Raw genomic sequence first — 22,201 nt, 5'->3', positions numbered from 1 at the left:
AAGGCAAAGTTTAGAAAACGTCATGAGATCATCGTTTTGGAATCCTAACTAAATCCTAATCTACCTGGTGCTTATTACCTCCAGGTGTCATAAGGTCGATTTGGAGCAGTTGTAGCTCAGGGTGACCAATCTGACCATTTTATGTTTGTTAACTGTGTTGGGACCTCCAAACGGTTCTGGAGCAAAGGTGGTGTACGTGGTGTACGTGGTGTACGTGGCTGAGGCACACACGGATTAAAGGTGACACACCGTTGTGATGATAACCTGAGAGCTTATCGCTCACGGAGTCACGGGTAAATGGTCTCCAGAAAGATAACCAATCTCGGGAGAACATCCACGCAAATAAACGGTAATTTGAATCCGTTTGAGGATCCGGTGTTTTCTTTGGAAACAGGATCGACGTGTCGTCCCCGCGGAGCGTTAATCAGGACCAGCTGTGGACACTGGCGACCCCCGGAACCCCCATCCGCAATGTGTCCCGAACATTGGGGTCCAACCCGATCGATCGCCCTGTCCACACGAGGTGAGGTGAGGTGCACTCGAGGTAGCCCCACACGAGGTGAGGTAGCTCGACCGTGCACTTCTCGCGCCGTTTGTTCACCATGTTTGATGCGTGGTCTGTGCGACCATCTCGGTCGACCCTCCGGGGTCCACCCCTCGTGGCGACCCTCGTTATATTAACAGCCTGGGCGCACGTGTCCGAGTCCGCGGCGCTGGAGCAAGGAGCCGAGCGGGAGGCGCTGGAGGAGCGGATTTTGCGGGTTCTGCGCCTGGAGGGCAGACCGCGGTCCACGGACGTGGAGGGAAGACCGAGGCCGAGCGTCCACCGCCGGGCGGCGCCCCCCATCATGCTCCGACGGTTCCGCGGTCTTGCTGCTGCGGACGACGGAGTGAGGGGTGTCAGGTCGTCGTGCGAGAGGGGACACGTCCTGCGACATGTGGCCGACAAAGGTGGTTAACTGATGGATAACCATTTGCTGTTATGGCAACCCTTGAGTTATGTGGTTAATGGTCCGTTTAAAATACTATTTGATGTTTTTAATATGGAATTCTACCAGGTAAAACCAGAGTACCGGTACGGTATTTTATTATGAAATGGATTATAAATCTGATTCGAGAGTTAAACAAACTACAGTGTTGTACTTAGCGACTACTTGCGATTGGGAGATGGGGGTGGGGGTTAAGCCCCCTTTCGCCTCAATACTAGAAGAAGCTAGTGCGGAATAAAAACCTTGAGTGCATTGTGTAACGTCCATGAAGAGGTCGGTGGAGGACGAATTATTGTTTGACTGGAGATCCAGTAGATTAAATATTACTGGAGATCCATTGGATTAAATATGACTGGAGACCCATTGGATAAAATATTACTGGAGATCCATTGGATAAAATATTACTGGAGATCCATTAGATTAAATATTACTGGAGATCCATTAGATTAAATATGACTGGAGATCCATTGGATAAAATATTACTGGAGATCCATTGGATAAAATATTACTGAAGATGAATTAGATTAAATATGACTGGAGATCCAGTAGAGTAAATATTACTGAAGATCCAGTAGATTCAATATTACTGAAGATCCATTGGATAAAATATTACTGAAGATGAATTAGATTAAATATGACTGGAGATCCATTAGATTAAATATGACTGGAGATCCATTGGAGAAAATATTACTGAAGATGAATTAGATTAAAATGTGACTGGAGATCCAGTAGATTAAATATTACTGGAGATCCATGAGATTAAATATTACTTGAGATCCATTGGATAAAATATTACTGAAGATGAATTAGATTAAATATGACTGGAGATCCATTAGATTAAATATTACTGGAGATCCATTGGATAAAATATTACTGGAGATCCATTGGATAAAATATTACTGAAGATGAATTAGATTAAATATGACTGGAGATCCATTAGATTAAATATGACTGGAGATCCATTGGAGAAAATATTACTGAAGATGAATTAGATTAAATACGACTGGAGATCCATTAGATTAAATATTACTGAAGATCCATGAGATTAAATATGACTGGAGATCCATTAGATTAAATATTACTGAAGATCCAGTAGATTAAATATTACTGCAGATCCATTAGATTAAATATGACTGGAGATCCATTAGATTAAATATTACTGAAGATCCAGTAGATTAAATATTACTGGAGATCCATTAGATTAAATATGACTGGAGATCCATTAGATTAAATATTACTGAAGATCCATTAGATTAAATATGACTGGAGATCCATTAGATTAAATATTACTGAAGATCCATGAGATTAAATATGACTGGAGATCCATTAGATTAAATATTACTGAAGATCCATTAGATTAAATATGACTGAAGATCCAGTAGATTAAATATTACTGGAGATCCATTAGATTAAATATGACTGGAGATCCATTAGATTAAATATTACTGGAGATCCATTAGATTAAATATTACTGGAGATCCATTGGATAAAATATTACTGGAGATCCATTAGATTAAATATGACTGGAGATCCAGTAGATTAAATATTACTGGAGATCCATTAGATTAAATATTACTGGAGATCCATTGGATAAAATATTACTGGAGATCCATTGGATAAAATATGACTGGAGATCCAGTAGATTAAATATTACTGGAGATCAATTAGATCAAATATTACTGGAGATCCATTAGATTAAATATTACTGGAGATCCATTAGATTAAATATTACTGGAGATCCATTCGATTAAATATTACTGAAGATCCATTAGATTAAATATGACTGGAGATCCAGTAGATTAAATATTACTGGAGATCCATTAGATTAAATATTACTGGAGATCCATTAGATTAAATATGACTGGAGATCCAGTAGATTAAATATTACTGGAGATCCATTAGATTAAATATTACTGGAGATCCATTTGATTAAATATTACTGGAGATCCATTAGATTAAATATTACTGGAGATCCATTAGATTAAATATTACTCGAGATCCATTGGATAAAATATTACTGGAGATCCATTAGATTAAATATGACTGGAGATCCATTCGATTAAATATTACTGGAGATCCATTAGATTAAATATTACTGGAGATCCATTGGATAAAATATTACTGAAGATGAATTAGATTAAATATGACTGGAGATCCAGTAGATTAAATATTACTGGAGATCCATTGGATAAAATATCACTGAAGATGAATTTTTTTTTTTTTTTTTTTTTTGTTGTATTCAAGATCGAGGCTCGTGAAAGAGCGAACATTAATCACACAGAAAGACAAACCGACACATAAAACATATAACATCGGGAGCGGTAGACAAGATGGGGAGAGAGGGGGAAGGACACAAACACAACATTTGAGAGCAGGGACCGAGAGACATGGAGACATCGAGAGATCTGAGAAAGGGCGAGGGCTTTGGGGGGGGGGGGGGGGGGGGCAAGGGAAGGGGGCGGTGGGAGAGGTATAAAACATATGGACACTGCCAGGACTTCCAGGAAAGAAGTTGGAATTTCAAACAAGGTGGATCTGGGGTGAATTAGCGGGGGTAGAAAAGATCAAGGTTTTGGATGGGGGAAGATAAGAGATGGTGGTGAACAGCTGTTTTAAAGACCTGGAGGGAGGAGTGGGATTGAAGGGAGTGAGGGAGTTTGTTCCAGAGGCGGGAGAAAAGAGGAATGAAAGAGTGAAGGTGAGCAGAGAGCCGAGATTTCGGCAGTTTAACCATCAGAGGGTTGCTGGCAGATCTTGTGCGACCTGTAGGAATATTTGGGGGACAGAGCACAGAGAGAGAGCTGGGGGTGCAAGGCCGGAGAGGAGTCGGTAGAAGACAGAAAGACCACCTACCTGCCTGCGGTGAGTGAGTGAAAGGCCCTCAGAGATAGCTTCATCGCGGGAGATTCCAATAATTAGATTAAATTAGATTAAAATTAGAATTAGATAAATTAGATTTAATTAGATTAAATATTACTGGAGATCAATTAGATTAAATATTACTGGAGATCCATTAGATTAAATATTACTGGAGATCCATTGGATAAAATATTACTGAAGATGAATTAGATTAAATATTACTGGAGATCCATTGGATAAAATATTACTGAAGATGAATTCGATTAAATACGACTGGAGATCCAGTAGATGAAACATTAATGGAGATGAATTAGATAAAATATTACTGGAGATCAATTAGATTAAATATGACTGAAGATCCAGTAGATTAAATATGACTGGAGATCAATTAGATTAAATATGACTGGAGATCCAGTAGATAAAATATTACTGGAGATCCATTGAATAAATATGACTGGAGATCCAGTAGATTAAATATTACTGGAGATCCATTAGATTAAATATTACTGGAGATCCATTGGATAAAATATTACTGAAGATGAATTAGATTAAATATGACTGAAGATCCAGTAGATTAAATATTACTGCAGATCCATTGAATAAAATATTACTGGAGATGAATTAGATTAAATATGACTGGAGATCCAGTAGATGAAACATTACTCAGGATAAATTAGATTAAATATTACTGGAGATCCATTATATGAAATATTACTGGAGATCTGGTAGATTAAATATTACTGGAGATCCATTAGATGAAATATTACTGTAGATCCATTCGATTCAATATTACTGGAGATCCATTAGATGAAATATTACTGGGGATCAATTGGATAAAATATTACTGGAGATCCATTGAATAAAATATTACTGGAGATCCATTATTTAAAATATTACTGCAGATCAATTAGATAAAATATTACTGTAGATCAATTAGATAAAATATTACTGGCAATCCTGTAGATTAAATATGACTGGCGATCCAGTCAATTAAATATGACTGGCGATCAAGTAGATTAAATATGACTGGCGATCAAGTAGATTAAATATGACTTGTGATCCAGTGGATTAAATATGACTGGCGATCCAGTCCTTTAAATATGACTGGCGAGCCAGCAGATTAAATATGACTGGCGATCCAGCAGATTAAATATGACTGGCGAGCCAGCAGATTAAATATGACTGGCGATCCAGCAGATTAAATATGACTGGTGATCCAGCAGATTAAATATTACTGGAGATCCATGAGATTAAATATTACTTGAGATCCAATATGTTAAATATTACTGGAGATCCATTGGATAAAATATTACTGAAGATGCATTAGATTAAATACGACTGGAGATCCATTAGATTAAATATTACTGAAGATCCATTAGATTAATTATGACTGGAGATCCAGTAGATTAAATATTACTGGAGATCCATTAGATTAAATATTACTGGAGATCCATGAGATTAAATATTACTGGAGATCCATTGGATAAAATATTACTGGAGATCCATTAGATTAAATATGACTGGAGATCCAGTAGATTAAATATTACTGGAGATCCATAAGATTAAATATTACTGGAGATCCATTAGATTAAATATTACTGGAGATCCATTAGATTAAATATGACTGGAGATCCATTAGATTAAATACTACTGGAGATCCATTAGATTAAATATTACTGGAGATCCATTAGATTAAATATTACTGGAGATCCATTAGATTAAATATTACTGGAGATCCATTGGATAAAATATTACTGGAGATCCATTAGATTAAATATGACTGGAGATCCAGTAGATTAAATATTACTGGAGATCCATTAGATTAAATATTACTGGAGATCCATTAGATTAAATATGACTGGAGATCCATTAGATTAAATATTACTGGAGATCCATTAGATTAAATATTACTGGAGATCCAGTAGATTAAATATTACTGGAGATCCATTAGATTAAATATTACTTGAGATCCATTAGATTAAATATTACTGGAGATCCATTAGATTAAATATTACTGGAGATCCATTCGATTAAATATTACTGGAGATCCATTGGATAAAATATTACTGGAGATCCATTAGATTAAATATGACTGGAGATCCAGTAGATTAAATATTACTGGAGATCCATTAGATTAAATATTACTGGAGATCCATTAGATTAAATATTACTGGAGATCCATTAGATTAAATATGACTGGAGATCCAGTAGATTAAATATTACTGGAGATCCATTAGATTAAATATTACTGGAGATCCATTAGATTAAATATTACTGAAGATCCATTAGATTAAATATTACTGGAGATCCATTAGATTAAATATGACTGGAGATCCATTAGATTAAATATTACTGGAGATCCATTAGATTAAATATTACTGGAGATCCATTATATTAAATATTACTGGAGATCCATCAGATTAAATATGACTGGAGATCCAGTAGATTAAATATTACTGGAGATCCATTAGATTAAATATTACTGGAGATCCATTCGATTAAATATTACTGGAGATCCATTCGATTAAATATTACTGGAGATCCATTAGATTAAATATGACTGGAGATCCAGTAGATTAAATATTACTGGAGATCCATTAGATTAAATATTACTGGAGATCCATTAGATTAAATATTACTGGAGATCCATTAGATTAAATATTACTGGAGATCCATTAGATTAAATATTACTGGAGATCCATTAGATTAAATATTACTGAACATCCATTAGATTAAATATGACTGGAGATCCAGTAGATTAAATATTACTGGAGATCCATTAGATTAAATATTACTGGAGATCCATTCGATTAAATATTACCGGAGATCCATTGGATAAAATATTACTGGAGATCCATTAGATTAAATATGACTGGAGATCCAGTAGATTAAATATTACTGGAGATCCATTAGATTAAATATTACTGGAGATCCATTAGATTAAATATTACTGGAGATCCATTAGATTAAATATGACTGGAGATCCAGTAGATTAAATATTACTGGAGATCCATTAGATTAAATATTACTGGAGATCCATTAGATTAAATATTACTGAAGATCCATTAGATTAAATATTACTGGAGATCCATTAGATTAAATATGACTGGAGATCCATTAGATTAAATATTACTGGAGATCCATTAGATTAAATATTACTGGAGATCCATTATATTAAATATTACTGGAGATCCATCAGATTAAATATGACTGGAGATCCAGTCGATTAAATATTACTGGAGATCCATTAGATTAAATATTACTGGAGATCCATTAGATTAAATATTACTGGAGATCCATTGGATAAAATATTACTGAAGATGAATTAGATTAAATATGACTGGAGATCCAGTAGATTAAATATTACTGGAGATCCATTGGATAAAATATTACAGAAGATGAATTTTTTTTTTTTTTTTTTTTTTTTGTATACAAGATCGAGGCTCGTGAAAGAGCGAACATTAATCACACAGAAAGACAAACCGACACATAAAACATATAACATCGGGAGCGGTAGACAAGATGGGGAGAGAGGGGGAAGGACACAAACACAACATTTGAGAGCAGGGACCGAGAGACATGGAGACATCGAGAGATCTGAGAGAGGGCGAGGGCTTTGGGGGGTGGGGGGGGGGGGCAAGGGAAGGGGGCGGTGGGAGAGGTATAAAACATATGGACACTGCCAGGACTTCCAGGAAAGTAGTTGGAATTTCAAACAAGGTGGATCTGGGGTGAATTAGCGGGGGTAGAAAAGATCAAGGTTTTGGATGGGGGAAGATAAGAGATGGTGGTGAACAGCTGTTTTAAAGACCTGGAGGGAGGAGTGGGATTCAAGGGAGTGAGGGAGTTTGTTCCAGAGGCGGGAGAAAAGAGGAATGAAAGAGTGAAGGTGAGCAGAGAGCCGAGATTTCGGCAGTTTAACCATCAAAGGGTTGCTGGCAGATATTGTGCGACCTGTAGGAATATTTGGGGGACAGAGCACAGAGAGAGCTGGGGGTGCAAGGCCGGAGAGGAGTCAGTAGAAGACAGAAAGACCACCTACCTGCCTGCGGTGAGTGAGTGAAAGGCCCTCAGAGATAGCTTCATCGCGGGAGATTCCAATAATTAGATTAAATTAGATTAAAATTAGAATTAGATAAATTAGATTTAATTAGATTAAATATTACTGGAGATCCATTAGATTAAATATTACTGGAGATCCATTAGATTAAATATTACTGGAGATCCATTAGATTAAATATTACTGGAGATCCATTAGATTAAATATGACTGGAGATCCAGTAGATTAAATATTACTGGAGATCCATTGGATAAAATATTACTGAAGATGAATTAGATTAAATATTACTGGAGATCCATTGGATAAAATATTACTGAAGATGAATTAGATTAAATACGACTGGAGATCCAGTAGATGAAACATTAATGGAGATGAATTCGATAAAATATTACTGGAGATCAATTAGATTAAATATGACTGAAGATCCAGTAGATTAAATATGACTGGAGATCAATTAGATTAAATATGACTGGAGATCCAGTCGATAAAATATTACTGGAGATCCATTGAATAAATATGACTGGAGATCCAGTAGATTAAATATTACTGGAGATCCATTCGATTAAATATTACTGGAGATCCATTGGATAAAATATTACTGAAGATGAATTAGATTAAATATGACTGGAGATCCAGTAGATTAAATATTACTGGAGATCCATTGAATAAAATATTACTGGAGATGAATTAGATTAAATATGACTGGAGATCCAGTAGATGAAACATTACTCAGGATAAATTAGATTAAATATTACTGGAGATCCATTATATGAAATATTACTGGAGATCTGGTAGATTAAATATTACTGGAGATCCATTCGATGAAATATTACTCTGGATCAATTAGATTAAATATTATTGTAGATCCATTCGATTGAATATTACTGGAGATCTATTAGATGAAATATTACTGGGGATCAATTGGATAAAATATTACTGGAGATCCATTGAATAAAATATTACTGGAGATCCATTATTTAAAATATTACTGTAGATCAATTAGATAAAATATTACTGTAGATCAATTAGATAAAATATTACTGGCAATCCTGTAGATTAAATATGACCGGCGATCCATTCAATTAAATATGACTGGCGATCCAGCAGATTAAACATGACTGGCGATCCAGCAGATTAAATATGACTGGCGATCAAGTAGATTAAATATGACTTGCGATCCAGTGGACTAAATATGACTGGCAATCCAGTAGATTAAATAATACTGGAGATACAGTGGATTAAATACGACTGGTCATCCAGCTGATTAAATATGACTGGCGATCAAGTAGATTAAATAATACTGGAGATCCAGTAGATTAAATATGACTGGCGATCCTGTCAATTAAATATGACTGGAGATCCAGTAGATTAAATTTGAATGGCGATCCAGCAGATTAAATTTGACTGGTGATCCAGTACATTAAAACGGGGAGGAGCGTTATGGGTAAAACGGGGAGGGGTTGTTGGTAAAACGGGGAGGGGGGTTGGTGGTAAAACGGGAAAGGGGGTTGTGGATAAAACTGGGAGAGGGGTTGTTGTTAAAACTGGGAGAGGGGTTGTTGTTAAAACGGGGAGGGGGTTGGTGGTAAAACGGGAAAGGGGGTTGTTGTTAAAACTGGGAGAGGGGTTGTTGTTAAAACGGGAAGGGGGTTGTTGGGATTCCTATATTCTAAAACACCATCGAATAATCGCGCCATTGATAAATGTATATCGATCATTCGAGGTCTCTGCCCATAGTCCCTGAGTGAAAACGACTTTTTAAAGATCGAGATAAAGTATAGCGACTAAGTATACCAAGTAATGAGTAAAAAGGGGTGGGGGTTTTTCGGAATCCTCATCTTGTTACACTCCTCTCTGCCCCTACCCCACCTCCCAGATACTCTTGAGCTGTTGAATTTGTTTAAATGCCCTTTTAAATATTAACAATAGAGATCTAGAATGAGCAATCAAATATTGCTTAACTTCAGCCGGACTTGTGTGGTTTTAAAGGACGTACTTTATAGACGTACTCACATTAAAATAGTACATACTTTATAGACGTACTCACATTATAATTCTACATACTTTAAAGAAGTACTCACGTTATAATTGTACATACTCTATAGACATACTCACATTCTAATTGTACATACTTTATAGACATACTCACATTCTAATTGTACATACTTTATAGACGTACTCACATTCTAATTGTACATACTTTATAGACGTACTCACATTATAATTGTACATACTGTTACGGAATCCAACGTCGGCCTTCCCCACTTACCAAGGGGGGATTAGTCCCCTCGTCTATGACTGGCCGACGTGGTCCTGGGGGTATGACGTCACGCCCGGTCGGCGCTGGGTAGGGTATTAGGCCCAACCGTCCTATGACCTAAATACCAACACCCACCGGTACGCAAGGAAATACTCCCCCGCCCATGGTCGCAGCGTAATGGACTAGTTGCGCCGAGCGAAGCGAACTGCACCGTGAGCCGGTTACCAAGACTGACCCGATTAATCTTCGTCGGCCGAATCGCGCCACGGGCCCTCAATGGGGGAAATCACTAAAGCGACCGAATGTGAAGAAGAAGACGAAGGTAGGAAGAACAAATATAATTTATTACTATTATTTACAAGACCAAAAATAACCAAGGAAGAAGGAAGGATAATAAAATAAAGACAGAAAGAATGGAAGGAGACACAGTGCAATTATTAGCTTAACGATACAAGCTTAATTAATACCCCAGGACAACGTGAAAGACAGACGAACGATCACACTTAACCGGGGAATGCAGGCAGGAATGAATGGCTTGGAGATGGATGGCTTTGAGAGGCAAGGAAGGTCCAGCGGGGACTGGGCACGGTCGGGCCGGAAGGCACCGCCATCAAAAAGCCGAGCCGCGGTCGTGCGAACTCCCGCGGTTCCAAACTGTGTGGGCGAAGTTCCTCTTTACGCACTGCTGCGTCGCGCGCTCCTTGCGTTGCCTTGGTCCGTATCTCCTCTGCAGCGCGGCACGTATCTCAGCTGCTTGGACTCATCTGCTCATCTGGGGTGGGGGCGTCTCCCGCGGGTTATATAAGCCCCACCCTTGGACCTTCGCGAACCTCCCAGATCGTTCTCTCTCCGCCCGCTCAAGCCAAACCCCTTTGTGCTGGGTTGGTTGAGCGGGGCCGACTCACTCCTCCTTTCCATCACGAGGTGCAGAGACACGCCTTTCTTCTTCCAACCGACCGCGTGCTCAATGGAGTCCATTTGCGGCGAAAACCATCCAAACCTGCCACTTTGCAGATGGGACCTACTCTTATTTAATTCGGTGCAATGGAGAGTCAAACTATTGGGAAACACAGCCTTAAACTACATAGAATAAGGGAATAACTATTTAAAAGGATATATGGTGCCCTGCGTGTATGTTTATGGAATTAACTACGAGGACGACCTTCGACCTTTCTTTACATTACGGAGGGTGACATTTCCACACAACAAAACCATAATTCTCACATTCGTTACACTGCACCCTCCTTCCTTCAGGCCCGTACTCGGGCCTATAAAACTTTACTTTTAGTGTGACACGTAGGTGTAGTTCCCTCTACAATTAACCTGACCCTGAGTGCGACAATTTTAAAGCACAAATAAATATGCCCCGCTACTCCATTGCACCCTATCTAACAGTTTCGCATCCACAGCTAACCGAATTGCGTAATGGTTTTCAAACTATACATTTATGGTGGGGAGCATTATTTACAGTGACGTTATTCCTTATTTACAACGCAATCCTTATTTACAATTTCATATGTGGTGACTTCAACTGTCATCATGCCACCTGGTTGGGTGTGGGTACCTCTCTCACCAGTCATGGCACCTCAGCAAAGGACTTCTGTGACTCACTGGGATTGACACAATCTGTCAATTTCCCGACCCGGATCTCAGCCAATGGAGTATCTTCTCTTCTAGACTTGGTTATGACAAACTTCCCTGCTAATGTCTGCTGCTCTTCTTCTGCTCCAATCGGTTCTTCTGATCATGTGCTTGTCAAAGTGGACATCTCTCTGGCCATTCTCAGAGAGCCTCCTCAGCGTCTACGAGTCTGGCATTTCACTCAGGCCGACTGGGACGGTCTTCAAGCAGCCGTCAATCGTCTGGATTGGTCTCCCATCTCCACTGCCTCTGACATCAATTCTTCCTGGGAATTCTTCCAAAGCAAACTGATTCCTCTCATGCACAGATTTATCCCATCTCGCCTTCAGGTGTCTTACCCTTCCTCCCGTCCATGGTACACTGAATCTTGTGGTGAGGCAGTTGCCCTGAAACAACTTGCCTTTGCCTCTTGGAAGGCTAATCCAACTGAAGGCAATCTCAGTTCCTTCCACCAAGCTCGGAACAAGTGTGTGTCTACCCTCAGGAGTGCCAGGAAGCACTATCTCTCCTCACTCAAGAATGAACTCTCAAACCTGTCTCCTTCCTCCAAATCCTGGTGGCGTCTGGTCAAATCCGTTTCTGGTGTTTGTTCCCCCTCCATCCCCTCCCTTACCTCAAATGGCCACACAGTTGACATCGCACGTGACAAAGCCGAATGCCTCAACTCTGTGTTTGCCTCAAAATCCTTAGTCCCAAACCCATCTCTCTCTGTTCCCACCTTTCCCAGTCGAACCCAACTGCTCCTGGACTCTGTGTCCTTCTCTCCTGACAAGGTGGAGGAGTTTTTGTCAAACCTCGACTCTGATTCTGTAACTGGACCAGACGGCATCAGCCCACGGGTCCTAAAATCCTGCTCTGCAGCTCTATCTCACCCTCTCTCTGTTCTTTTCACCCTATCTTTTGCTCAAGGTCATCTGCCAGCATCCTGGAAATCAGCTAACATTCCCGCTTTACACAAAAAAGATGCAAAAACAGATCCTTGCAACTACAGACCAATCAGCCTGCTCCCAATTATCAGCAAAGTCATGGAATCCATCATTGCTTCGGATATGAAATATTTCCTCTTCTCCAATGGCTTGATCTCTGATCATCAATTTGGTTTCAGACCAGGTCACTCTACTCTGGACATGCTGCTTCTGCTGTCTCAACAATGGATGGAGGTCCTCAATGCCAAACAGGGAATCAGAGCTGTCTCCCTTGACATATCACGTGCCTTCGATACGGTCTGGCACCCAGCTCTGCTCACCAAACTCTCCTCCTATGGTATCCATGGAAATCTCCATGCATGGCTTGCGGACTTCCTCTCTGGTCGTAGTCAACATGTGGCCCTGAATGGATTTCTCTCATCTCCCCTTCCTGTTCAGGCTGGAGTTCCCCAAGGCAGTGTGCTGGGCCCTGTGCTTTTTCTGGTCTTTATAAATGATCTCTCCGACTCTCTGGAAAATCCTCTCTATCTCTTTGCTGATGACTCCACTCTCTGCCGCTCCATTACTCTTCCCTCAGATCGGCAGTCTGCAGCCTCCTCACCCTCTGAAGACCTGGACAAAATCACAGACTGGTCAAACAAGTGGAACATGTCTTTCAATCCTGACAAATCTCACTCTCTTACTATGTCTCTCCGAAAAGATCGACTGGACAACCCTCCCATCTACTTTCTCAACAATCCTCTCCAAGAAGTTCTGTCGCTCAAGCTTTTGGGTCTCACTATCTGCCATGATCTTTCTTGGGAAAACCACATTTCCAAGCTGGCCTCCAAAGCCAGTCGCCGACTGGGCATCCTCCGTCGTGCGAAGTCCTTCCTCGGCACACCTGAGCTCCTCACCACATACAAGGCTTTCATCCGCAGCTCAATGGAATACTGTTCTCCCCTATGGGCTGGTGCTCCTGCCTCACACCGTGCTCGGCTTCACGCTGTTGAATCCAAAGCTTTCAAAATCATTGGAATCTCCCGCGATGAAGCTATCTCTGAGGGCCTTTCACTCACTCACCGCAGGCAGGTAGGTGGTCTTTCTGTCTTCTACCGACTCCTCTCCGGCCTTGCTCCCCCAGCTCTCTCTGTGCTCTGTCCCCCAAATATTCCTACAGGTCGCACAAGATCTGCCAGCAACCCTCTGATGGTTAAACTGCCGAAATCTCGGCTCTCTGCTCACCTTCACTCTTTCATTCCTCTTTTCTCCCGCCTCTGGAACAAACTCCCACACTCCCTTCAATCCCACTCCTCCCTCCAGGTCTTTAAAACAGCTGTTCACCACCATCTCTTATCTTCCCCCATCCAAAACCTTGATCTTTTCTACCCCCACTAAATCACCACAGGTCCACCTTGGTTGAAATTCCAACTTCTTACCTGGAAGTCCTGGCAGTGTCCATATGTTTATACCTCTCCCACCCCCCCCCCCCTTCACATGCCTCCCCCCCAAAGCCCTCTCCCTCCCACAGATCTCTCGATGTCTCCATGTCTCTCGGTCCCTGCTCTCAAATGTTGTGTTTGTGTCCTTCCCCCTCTCTTCCCATCTTGTCTACTGCTCCCGATGTTATTTGTTTTATGTGTCTGTTTGTCTTTCTGTGTGATTAATGTTCGCTCTTTCACGAGCCTCGATCTTGTATACAAAAAAAAAAAAAAAAAAAATCCAGGACCTGTGATTTCTTTTTCTTTTTCAGGGAAACAAAAAGAGATTCCTGTTGGGAGGGAGGAAACAGCACGCACTGCATCGACGCACCAGTACCATAAGCACCAACCGCACCAACCGCACCAACCAGTTCACAGTCATTACAGTTTGTAATAAACACAAAAAAACAACTGGTGGTGGTCTTCCTCTTTTCTGCTGGGCCGATGTCCTTCCCGATGTCTTCTCTCTTCATGCGGCCTATTTGAAAATAAAAAGCACAAAGTGTCCATTTTTTATTTAGGGCCACAGGGGCCAACTAAGGATGGTCCACCTGTTGGGCATAGGTGCCACCTTACCGAGGTCCGCAAGCAAGATTACCTGGCCACTATGGCCGGTCCCCAGCAGAGGTGCCCTGCCCCAGAACCTGGGGTCCATCAAGTGGTACTTGGCCGCAGAACAGCGGTCCATAAAGTGGTACATCAATGCAATGCATGCTGGTTGCGAGAGTCCTGGCACACAAGACGACCTCCGCACGCTCCCCTCGACGCCCAGTGGCGCACAGTCCTCGGGTGGGAGACAAGGGGGGGCGGGGGGGAAGAAGACAGGTGAGCGAGGGGTAGGGTCACAAGGGTACACATCAAACAAGGCAATGCAGGATGAGGTGCGTACGGAGAGCGAAGTGAGAAATGCTCGTCCCTACTGTACGCCCCCCACATGTGACCTACACTACCCCCCCTTGCCCCTCCCCATATTTACAAAAACCTACACATTTACAAATTCGTCACTACTGTCACGTCTCCCCCATATTTCCCCTCTACCAAATTCGTCACCACAATCCCTCTAACCAAAATTTGCCATCACCCAAATTCATCATCAATCCTCATAAGGAGGGAGAGATGGAACACAAAGCACAATGTCACACCCACGTCATGATGCGTCTCACAATCCAAAACATTTGCACAATAAAATAATAAAAACAACCTGGCATGGTGTGGAGGTACGTCATCTCAGGTGAGTGGATGCAGATGGTGCGAGGAGATCTCAATCCTAACTACCTTCTAAATGACTTTAATGCACTTTACACTACCCGGGGTCTTTCCTTGCCAAACCATTGGCCTTCTTACACTCTATGCGGTTTTAAGAACCAAATTCCCATTGACCAAACTGTGGTGCTTCTCAATTTGGGGTCTCACTCCCCCGGTTCAACTCCCTGTGCCCTTGCACAATTTCCGGGCTGAGTCGTGTAGCTCTCCCAGCAGGTCTACCCACCTGCACACCTCCACCACTGTAGTTGCCTCCGAGCTTACCTGCTCCTTGACCTAACCTATCTAACTGGGGAAGGCTCTCCTTGGCGCTTACCCCACTCGGTGCCCTCTCTGGCACTGGGCTACCCGGGTCCGTCCTCCGGATCCTCGGGCCCCATCCACAACAACTCCACCGGCTCCCAGAGCCCACCTGCGGCCTCACCTGGCCGACATCCTAACAGTGGCGGAGTGCTCAACCAACTACACACACTAACAGGCTACACGCCCAGCCATTTCCACGACACTAATGCACCCATCCAACCACCATTCTTCCACCACGCACCACAGATGCCAATATCCAACCACAATTTACCTATACCCTCTACCTAACACTTACACTACCCTCCCCGGGTATTCGTGATGGGGGTCCACTCTTCCCCCATTCACACCTTCGCACCATCCACTCCACTCCACAGTTTCCACCATACTCACTCCATACCATCCATTCCATACTCCATATATTCCACACAACCATTCCCCATACACCTGCAGTTGCACACCTGTGCAATCTCACCTGGTGCCACCTGCACCCTCCTTCCTCCCTGGACCATTTGGTCAACACAACACACATCACCATCACTCACTCATACACTGCTCCATACACTTTCGATTCTCAAACACACGGCATCATCTTATCTAACTACTCCCCTCTGGAACTTGCGCTTCCCAGTCGCCCCTTTAAACTATTGCGCTCCCTCGTCATTATCATACAACTACCCTCTCTATGTCCCCACTACCGGTTCAATGTTGCTACCTAACCTTACCGTTACCTATGGTCATCTTCTCTAGATCCCTACACACGATATCCTAACCCTCCCGGGCTAGTTTTCACTGCCAACCCCATAAACCGACTGCTCCTTTGCCCCCGCTGTGAGGGATGGCAGAGTTGCCATCCCACCACATCGGGCATCTCTCACTATAAATTTTGCTCACCAAATTCCAGCCAATTAAAAATTTGCCAATCACGCTACCAATCATCAATCTGCCAATCCTTTGCCAATCATCAAATTTTGCTTTTCAATTTCGGGTCCAAAACACTATCATCATTACACGTCTACTCACTTGAGCCTCTCGGTGCGCCAATTCATTTCCAAAGCTCGGCTTCGCAAAGCCGAGCAATGAATGCGGGTTGTTTGGTGCCGGCGGTTGGATTCGTCCGGCATTCGGTGCAGGGAAGGGGGCTTACCCGGGCCGAGATCCCAAGCACCATCTCGGCACGGAGCCGTCCAATGGCCCGATCTCGCCCTGCCGGAACGCCTCAACCACAAAGGGTTGCCATGACGACCCTTCCTACCGGGCCGCCCGCTCCGCTTAGTGGAGCACGGACGCGGCCGTTCAGAGCGAGGCCCGGCGTGGACCGCGTACGGCGGTTCTTTCGAAACCGCCGCGGTTACGATCCCCGCGGGTTCCCGCGGCACGCAAACCCCGGCACGAACCGAGGGCCCGCTTCGGCTAAACGTCGATCTAACCGCTAACCTGGTTAGCGTCGATGCTCCACTTGCATGCTCACACCCCGCAGCCCATTCCTTGCTCATACATCCAGCCGTTCCCATGCTCCTAGTCATTGCACCTTCTCTTACACACCCAGGTACACTCATTCCGCTCACAGACTTTGTCACACACCTGACCACTGCACACCTTTGCACACACTCGTCGTTTGCACACGTCACCAACACACCTCTTCGCGCCCCCTCCTCGGTCACATCCTCTGTGACAACCACAGGTGTGCTCTCCTCCGTACACCCAACCACGTGCCTCACTACTAACTCCAGTGTGCATTCCCATACGCGCTCTACCATTCCAGGTGTGCATCCTTCCAATCCAGGTGTACATTCTCTCTCACCTGCCACAACCAACTCACGCTCCGTGTCACTCTCACTACTCTTACCACCACACTTGGTCGCGCATTCACCCTTACTCTTGACAGCGCACTCTGTACCCATACACTCCTCTGTTACACACCTTTCTCGCGCATCCTCTTGCGCACACTCTCCCGTTACACCCTTCATAACACTCACCACAGGTGTGCACTCTCTCGTTACATCCTCTGTACCACACCCCATCCCGCGCTTCCATGTGCCTCCTCGCACACGCGCTACGACCAACTCACTCTCGACAGCACACTCACTCCTCGGCACGCACTTTTTCCTCACACACCCCATAGTCGGACCTCCTCGCACACCTCCTTCACACTCTGTACCTGCCGCACACCTTACCAGCGGCCTCTCACGAACACCCGAGTCCAAACCAACCCCCAAGCCGACTGAATCTCCCCTCACACCATATACATTTCCGCGTATATCGCCACTCACCTTGGCACCTCGTCTCCGCACCTCCTTCGCCACCTGCAACCGCTTTATTTGGTCAGCGAGCACATCATCATGATTTGAACACAGACCTTGCACATATGCCATTACTTCCTCCTTTATCTCCTTCTTAGTTTCCCTCCGTCTCTTCTTAATTTCACTCACCCCCTGTTCCACTCTTCCACTTCCTCTAATTTTTCCTTTACCTCCTTCATTTCCCAGTGCGCCCCCTCAATCTCTTCCTCTAATTTTTCCTTTACCGTCTCTATGTGCGTCCTCACCTCCCGTTCTTTCGTCTCCATTGCCTCTGTCACGTCGTCCAACCTTGTTGTTAGTCCCTCATGTACCGTCTGACACTCCTTTTTAATGACGGCTACGTCCCTCTTTATTTCCTTCTGTGTCGCCTTCAACTCCTCGATCACAGCCGTATTATTTTGTACCTGATCCTTCAACTCCCTTTGTCCCACTGTCGGCTGTCCCACCCCCTGCGTCAACTCCTCTATGCCACCTTGTAACTTTGCCGTCCCATTTCTCACCTCTTTCTCCATACGCTTCTCACCTCGCTTTACCTCCTCGCGTACCCCCGAGACCTCCTCGCTTACACCTCGTCTTATTTCCTCCCCCACCTCCTCAGTAGATGCCGCCTTCATCTGTCCCAATTCATTCCTCTGAGCATCCAATTTAGTGTCTAACCCGATTTTCACCTCCTCTATCTGCTCTCCCATTTGTTTAATTTCCCGGGCGGATTGCTCCCCTATTGCCCGCAATTTGTCATCCATCCTATTTTCTAGCCCCGCTAACCCATTCTTCACCCCTTTTATCCCGTTGTCTAACCCCTCAAATTTACTGTCCAACCCCTCAAATTTATTGTTCAACCCCTTAAAATTATTGTCTAACCCCTCAAATTTATTGTCCATACGTTCACTGGTACCTCTTGCTTCGTCCCTCATTTGGCCTCCCATCCTGTTTTTCATCCCTTTGAAATTATCGTCTGTTTTTACCACAAAGGCCATCATCTGTTTCATAAACAGGTCCAAATTCATTGGCATCTCGGGCTCAGCTGCCGCAACCACGTGCGAAGCGCCGCCATTTTGTGTCCCTTCAACCACGTGCGCGAGGGCACCATTTTGTGTCCCTACAACCACGTGCACGAGGGCGCCATTTTGTGCGCCTGATCCCCCCACAACCACATTACCATTGCTCTCCTCCTCCATTTCCCCCATATACATTTCCCCGAGGTCCTGGGTCGATTCTACCCCCCCCCCCTTCTAACTCACCCACCTGCATCCGATCGCCTTGATTGTCCATGGCACGACTCAATTTGGGATGTTAAACAAAATTTCGGCCGCTCGTAATTTTGAGCGCGTTAAGCGCGCTTCGGGTTCGAACCTCGCTCCTGACACCAATTGTTACAGAATCCAACGTCGGCCTTCCCCACTTACCAAGGGGGGATTAGGCCCCTCGTCTATGACTGGCCGACGTGGTCCTGGGGGTATGACGCCATGCCCGGTCGGCGCTGGGTAGGGTATTAGGCCCAACCGTCCTATGACCTAAATACCAACACCCACCGGTACGCAAGGAAATACTCCCCCGCCTACGGCCGCAGCGTAATGGACTAGTTGCGCCGAGCGAAGCGAACTGCACCGTGAGCCGGTTACCAAGACTGACCCGATTAATCTTCGTCGGCCGAATCGCGCCACGGGCCCTCAATGGGGGAAATCACTAAAGCGACCGAATGTGAAGAAGAAGACAAAGGTAGGAAGAACAAATATAATTTATTACTATTATTTACAAGACCAAAAATAACCAAGGAAGAAGGAAGGATAATAAAATAAAGACAGAAAGAATGGAAGGAGACACAGTGCAATTATTAGCTTAACTATACAAGCTTAATTAATACCCCAGGACAACGTGAAAGACAGACGAACGATCACACTTACACGGGCAATGCAGGCAGGAATGAATGGCTTGGAGATGGATGGCTTTGAGAGGCAAGGAAGGTCCAGCGGGGACTGGGCACGGTCGGGCCGGAAGGCACCGCCGTCAAAAAGCCGAGCCGCGGTCGTGCGAACTCCCGCGGTTCCAAACTGTGTGGGCGAAGTTCCTCTTTACGCACTGCTGCGTCGCGCGCTCCTTGCGTTGCCTCGGTCCGTATCTCCTCTGCAGCGCGGCACGTATCTCAGCTGCTTGGACTCATCTGCTCATCTGGGGTGGGGGCGTTTCCCGCGGGTTATATAAGCCCCACCCTTGGACCTTCGCGAACCTCCCAGATCGTTCTCTCTCCGCCCGCTCAAGCCAAATCCCTTCGTGCTGGGTTGGTTGAGCGGGGCCGACTCACTCCTCCTTTCCAACACGAGGTGCGGAGACACACCTTTCTTCTTCCAACCGACCGCGTGCTCAATGGAGTCCATTTGTGGCGAAAACCATCCAAACCTGCCACTTTGCAGATGGGACCTACTCTTATTTAATTCGGTGCAATGGAGAGTCAAACTATTGGGAAACACAGCCTTAAACTACATAGAATAAGGGAATAACTATTTAAAAGGATATATGGTGCCCTGCGTGTATGTTTATGGAATTAACTACGAAGACGACCTTTGACCTTTCTTTACATTACGGAGGGTGACATTTCCACACAACAAAACCATAATTCTCACATTCGTTACAATACTTTATAGACATACTCACATTCTAATTGTACATACTTTACAGATATACTCACATTCTAATTGTGCATACTTTATAGACATACTCACATTCTAATAGTACATACTTTATACAGATACTCAGTTGAAAAAGGATAACAAGTAAAAACTGTAGTCTGTGTTGGCAAATGTGCGGGTGGACAAACAAACAAACCAACGGACCTAAATGCAATATCCTCTCCTCTGACAACACTCCCCCTAGTGGTCCTCATGATACACCATACCAGGTGCCTGTGAGAAAGCACCTCGGACCCCCGGAGGTCTCGACCCCCTGCAGGGTCCGGTGACCCTGCCAGCCCGAGACACTCGCTCGGGCGGCACCCCGATGGGCCAGGGATGCCACACTCCACCAGACCCCCTGTGGGGCCTGGGTCGTACCATGACGCCCATGGTCGGACCCCACATCCAGATCTCGTCAGCGCAGCCCCCCAGATGGCTGGCATGAACCAATTTTGAAAGGGGAAAATTTTACACGAGGCCGACCCCAATGACCTCCCCTGGTCTGAATTCCGCAGCCCGGGGACCAAATCCGACCACGGCTGCTCCAAATCAATTTCCCATTTAAATTTGAGTTTAAATTCAATTTTAATTTTGGCCTCGTGTGCCCAACCGCAGCTGCAGGTTACAACCCCTTCTTCGGGTTTTTCTGCCCGTCCCTGCAGCTGTTCCAGATTCACTATGGGGATCTCTTTTTCCGAGGCTCTATTTCCCGACTCCTCCATGTCTGAATCCAGCTCGGAGCCAACGCCCCCCCCCCCTCCCATCTGTGTATTCAACTTCGGAGCCTCTGGTACCTATTTGTGGTTCGTGGTGAGGGTCCCCTTGGCCACTTTAACCCTTTGAGTACGGATGACGTCCAGTACCACAACCCGCGAAAAAGTTTTGTGTACAGATGACGTTACTACACGTCATCGACTATACCTATAAATAGATCGTCAGTACGTGGTTGTACATATTAACCCTTAGAGTGCGTGGTTGCATTCCCGTACAAAAATGCTAAATTAATCCCGTACTGGGGGTATTTTTATCAAAAAAAAAATCCCGTACCCAAAGGGTTAAGCCTAAGTCACACATAGGCGGATATTTTGGCGACTACTGGCAACTGCCGGCGATCAAGATTTTTCGGCGACTACTGGCGATTTCGGGCGGTCAAATATGGTCAGGCGGCAGTATGGCGACTGCAGGTGGCCACATTGCGACTGCATTGCGACGACGCCCCGAGTGGGATGGCGACTGTTGAAGATCGACGACGACTGCATTGCGGATGCACGGCGGCAGCGTGGCGACAGTCTGGCGGCTAGATTACGACCGATGGCGGATCACGGCGACTGCATTGGGGCCGGGTGGCAGTTTACTCCGACGTCCGCAAGACTGCAATAAGACCGCCGGCGATTGGAGACGATTCACACAACTTTTTAAATCTTTATTTCTCTATTTTACATTTCACTTTATTCATTTCAATGATGTATGA

General features: G+C 44.2%; 1 protein-coding gene across 1 annotated transcript in view; it reads left to right on the top strand.

The window, feature by feature from the left end:
• The first annotated feature begins 225 nt into the window (after nt 1-225).
• LOC137416765 (derriere protein-like) overlaps nt 226-22,201 on the top strand; it is a 29,366-nt gene continuing 7,390 nt past the window's right edge. Inside the window, exon 1 of the mRNA XM_068102386.2 lies at nt 226-951. Coding sequence (XP_067958487.2) covers nt 603-951 — 349 coding nt within the window. The 5' untranslated portion in view covers nt 226-602. The remainder of the gene's footprint in view (nt 952-22,201) is intronic.

The sequence above is a fragment of the Myxine glutinosa genome, chromosome 12 (genome assembly GCF_964187855.1).
Source record: "Myxine glutinosa chromosome 12, kmMyxGlut1.1, whole genome shotgun sequence".
NCBI lineage: Eukaryota > Metazoa > Chordata > Myxini > Myxiniformes > Myxinidae > Myxine > Myxine glutinosa.
Note: the sequence above shows the minus strand (reverse complement) of the source record. Positions and strands in the feature narration are given on the sequence as shown.